The sequence below is a fragment of the Malania oleifera genome, chromosome 4 (genome assembly GCF_029873635.1).
Source record: "Malania oleifera isolate guangnan ecotype guangnan chromosome 4, ASM2987363v1, whole genome shotgun sequence".
In the NCBI taxonomy this organism is placed as follows: Eukaryota; Viridiplantae; Streptophyta; class Magnoliopsida; order Santalales; family Ximeniaceae; genus Malania; species Malania oleifera.
The window spans coordinates 108,095,074-108,098,779 of NC_080420.1; the positions used below are offsets into that span (position 1 = coordinate 108,095,074).

The 3,706-nt window shown below is 40.6% G+C and overlaps 1 protein-coding gene across 1 annotated transcript; it reads right to left on the reverse strand.

Moving 5' to 3' along the window:
- Positions 1-666: 666 nt before the first annotated feature.
- On the reverse strand, positions 667-1,479 carry LOC131153934 (uncharacterized). The gene is made up of 3 exons (XM_058106379.1): positions 1,237-1,479; positions 1,050-1,150; positions 667-925 (listed from the first exon to the last, which is right to left on the reverse strand). Exons 1-3 carry the CDS (start codon positions 1,477-1,479, stop codon positions 667-669), a joined length of 603 nt encoding a protein of 200 aa, XP_057962362.1.
- Between the last annotated feature and the right edge of the window lie 2,227 nt (positions 1,480-3,706).

Consider the following 3,706-nt stretch of genomic DNA (forward strand, 5'->3'; position numbering starts at 1 on the left):
ATGTGCCATCTATCAGAAAAGAAAACAAAAATATTGAAATTAAATATTTAAAACCTGATTTAAATTATGCTATTTTTTGTATAAAAAAATAAAAAAAGCAACACAGTGCACAAAGTTCCCCCATATGCGAGATTTGGGGAAGGGGCAAACCACAATGAGTCTTGTGAAAATGTATATATGATTAAAATAATAAAGATACAAAAGAATACTAACTTCTTAAAAAATATATTACAATAAAGATATCATTTGATCTTTATCCTTTGAATGAGATTTGCATTCTAAAACAATAATTTTAAATTTACAACCAAAAAACAATAAATTAGATTCATGAAAAGCATTATATTAGAGAATGGAATGAATGAAAATGGAATAGAAAACACGCAGGTACACAATAATTTGAAAAAATGTAATTTGAAGTTTGGCCTTGTTTCATCCAACATAAGATAAGAAAACATTTGGGAATAGTCATTCTTTCTCTATTCAATTTGATAGATTTTAATTAAAAAACTTGTATTGATATTTGTTCATGACATGATAACACTTTTTAATCTGTAAGCTGACCAGTCGATCTTTATGCAAGTCATGTTTGGTTTGTAAGATGCAATTAGGTAGAAATGAAATTTTAAATGAATTGTATTTCAAATGAAAAGTATGACAAAAAAGTAGTTAGGAGGAACCATAGGCCGAAACTCCATCCCGCCCCCTGCCGCCGCTGCCACCGCCTCCCCTCTCCACTGCAGCGCCCTCATCCGCCTTCCCCTGTCCACCCACCGCCGCAGCCGCCTCACCTACCCCTCCAGCTCGCCCACACCCACCCTCTCTTCCTAACATCGTCCAGTACCATCCGACCCACCGCCGCCTCCCCTCTTCGCTGCAGCGCCCTCCTCCGCCCTCCCTTGTCCACCCTCCGCCGCAGCCGCCTCGCCTGCCCCTCTAGCTCGCCCACACCCACCCTTTCTTCCCAACGTTGTCCAGCGACCTGTCACACACTCCTCTTCCCACGCCAGACATCCCAAGTCTTCTCTCCTGTAGAGATGATATTCGGCCACCCTGTGCCATCAAACCGACCCACTGCTTCAACGCCGCCGGAGTCACCATCGCCCCAACGTCCACTGCTCCAGTCATCTTCAATCTCTCGACCATCCCCCGACTATGCAACAGTCAGACACACAGAGAAACCAGCAGCGTTTGCCACCAACCTCCCTGCAGATTCAAGCTCCGGTCATAGCCTTGCACCGTTGCCTCTGCCTGCGGGAGCATCTCGTTGTCACCTGCCTGCCGTCGCACGTTGAAGCAGACGCTGTTGAAACAGAACTCAAAATTCCAAGCTTTTTGGTTCATATGGTCTGCTCTTCTGTTGAAGCGGACACTGTTGAAAACCTTAAAGCTCAGATACCAAGACTCTCCCTGCATCCATTTTTGCCAAAGATTTGAAGTTTTGGGGGACGCCGCATGCCATAAGAAGTTTGCCATAGCCATTGCACCTCAGGTTTTATCTACTCTTTCCTTTGGTTTTTTATTTTTAGACTTTCAATATGGAAAACCAAGTAGTCTAGAGTTGTTGGGAAGGTGTCGTCCCCCCTCCGATGGCCTTATCGTCGGTGGGGAATACTGTCCAGGCTGGTCCAGGGTGCAGTTGTATGCGCAAGCCATGAATAAAAAAGTGGAGATACCTACATTTAAAATTCCTATGAGATTGTAAGCTAATATCAATGGTGAATTGATATTTATTTTCTCAAAAAACTGAGATGGTTAAGGCTGAGGAAGAGTTTCATTTTACATTGGCGATGAAATTTATGAGGAATCGACCATCTATTGATAAATTCGTTTTTGATTTTGAAAACGTGGGGCTTGTCTAAAATTCCAACGATAAGTGTCATGAATGATTATCATGTGTTAATTCATATGAAAAACGAACATGATTTTTTGCATGGTTGGGCAAGAGAAGGTAGAACTATGGAAGACAATTCTTTTTGGCTGTTCAAGTGGACGAAGGATTTTGACGTCAAAAAGGAATCTCCATTAGCTCGTCAATGGATTTTCTTACTGGGGTTACCAATGCATCTTTACCAAACGAATTTTCTACAAATTATAGAGATTTGTTTTGGTTGTTATCTTGGAATTGATAATGCAGCAATCAATCGTACGAGAGCCTCGGGGGCACGTATTTGCATGGAAGTCGACCTGACGATGGAGCTGGTAAAGGGTTTTCCTCTTATTTTATCTCTGAAACAATGTATTTGGCAAGAGGCCAAATATGAAAAGATGGGTTTTTTTTACTCTAATTGTTGCCAACAAGGACATACCTCGATTGTTTGTAAGGTGGGAAAGAAGTGAAGGGATGATGGAAAATATAAAGGAAAAAAGATATGGAAACCAAAGGCTAATGATGGTGTAATGGAAAGCTATACCGATGTGGATAAAGGGGCAAAGAAGGTGGAGCAGGAAGCAAGACCCAGAATTGTGCGATGACGAAGAAGACCGAAGATAGGTGTCTTGTAGTATTAGAAATTCATGTGGCTCAAGAAAAAGGGGAGCATGCAATGCAAAACTCTAATGTATAGGAGAGAGGCTTGGAAAATAATGTGAATGAAGGTTCAACAGAGAGTGATGACGAGGAGTGTGAGGAAGTCGGGTGTGATGATGATGATCGATTTGCATATAGTGAAACTATGTATCAAGAGAAAGTGGATCATGCGGACAATATTAAATTGACTAAAGGTGGGAACCAAGGTTTGCATCAGGGGGAATTGGCTCTAGGTTATTCGTTCGAGAGGGATGAAGGTGACATTTCAGTGTTGAAGGGCAAAGAAAAAAATGTATAAGTCTGATACTGGGTTGGGATGGACTTTCGAAAACACCAAAATCATAAAGGAAAAATCTATGAGGAAATCTTAGAGGGTTCACATCCGAACGCATAAATTAAATTTATGACTGATACAAATTTTTTTTTAGAATGTTAGAGGGTTGGGTAGGTCTAGAGGCAGGTTAAAGAAGCCGATTAATAAGTTTAGTGTTGGTGTGTTTGTTATTTCAGAACCTTTCTTAGTTGAGGAGAGCATGGTAATGCTGGGTAATTTTCTGAATTATCACCATTTTATATCTAGTGAAAATCAGGGCGGTAAATTGTGGCTGTTTTGGAAGGATATGAATGCATTTGAGGTGATTTCAATCACAACTCAGATGATATCCGGGTGGTTCTTCAAAGATGACCAAAGGGTCTTGGTGAGTTTTGTCTATGTCAAATGTTCTTATGTTGAAATAAGAGAGTTATGGAGGCAACTGGAGGACTGCCAAATATCGGATTTTCCTTGGTTGGTCTTGGGGGGTTTTAATGTCATTCGAATGGATGCCGAAAGAATTGGTAGAAATCCAAGACCACTTTTACCTATGATGGAGTTTAATGACTGTTTACATCATTGTGATCTTTTTGATTTAACAAACATAGGCTCACGCATGTCTTGGTGCAATGGCCATGAAGGGGTGGCTCATAGTTGGGCTAAGCTTGATCGAGTGCTTATTAATAATGCTTTTTCCCAACTACTATGGTTCGACTCAATTCAAATATCTAGGTTGGAAATTCTCAGATCATAGTCTTATGGTGGTTTATACGAATACATAATTCTCTTTGTATGCCCTTACTCTATTTCAGTTCCTTAATATGTGGAGCTCGCATGACTTGTTTTTGTTATGTGTTAAAGATGCT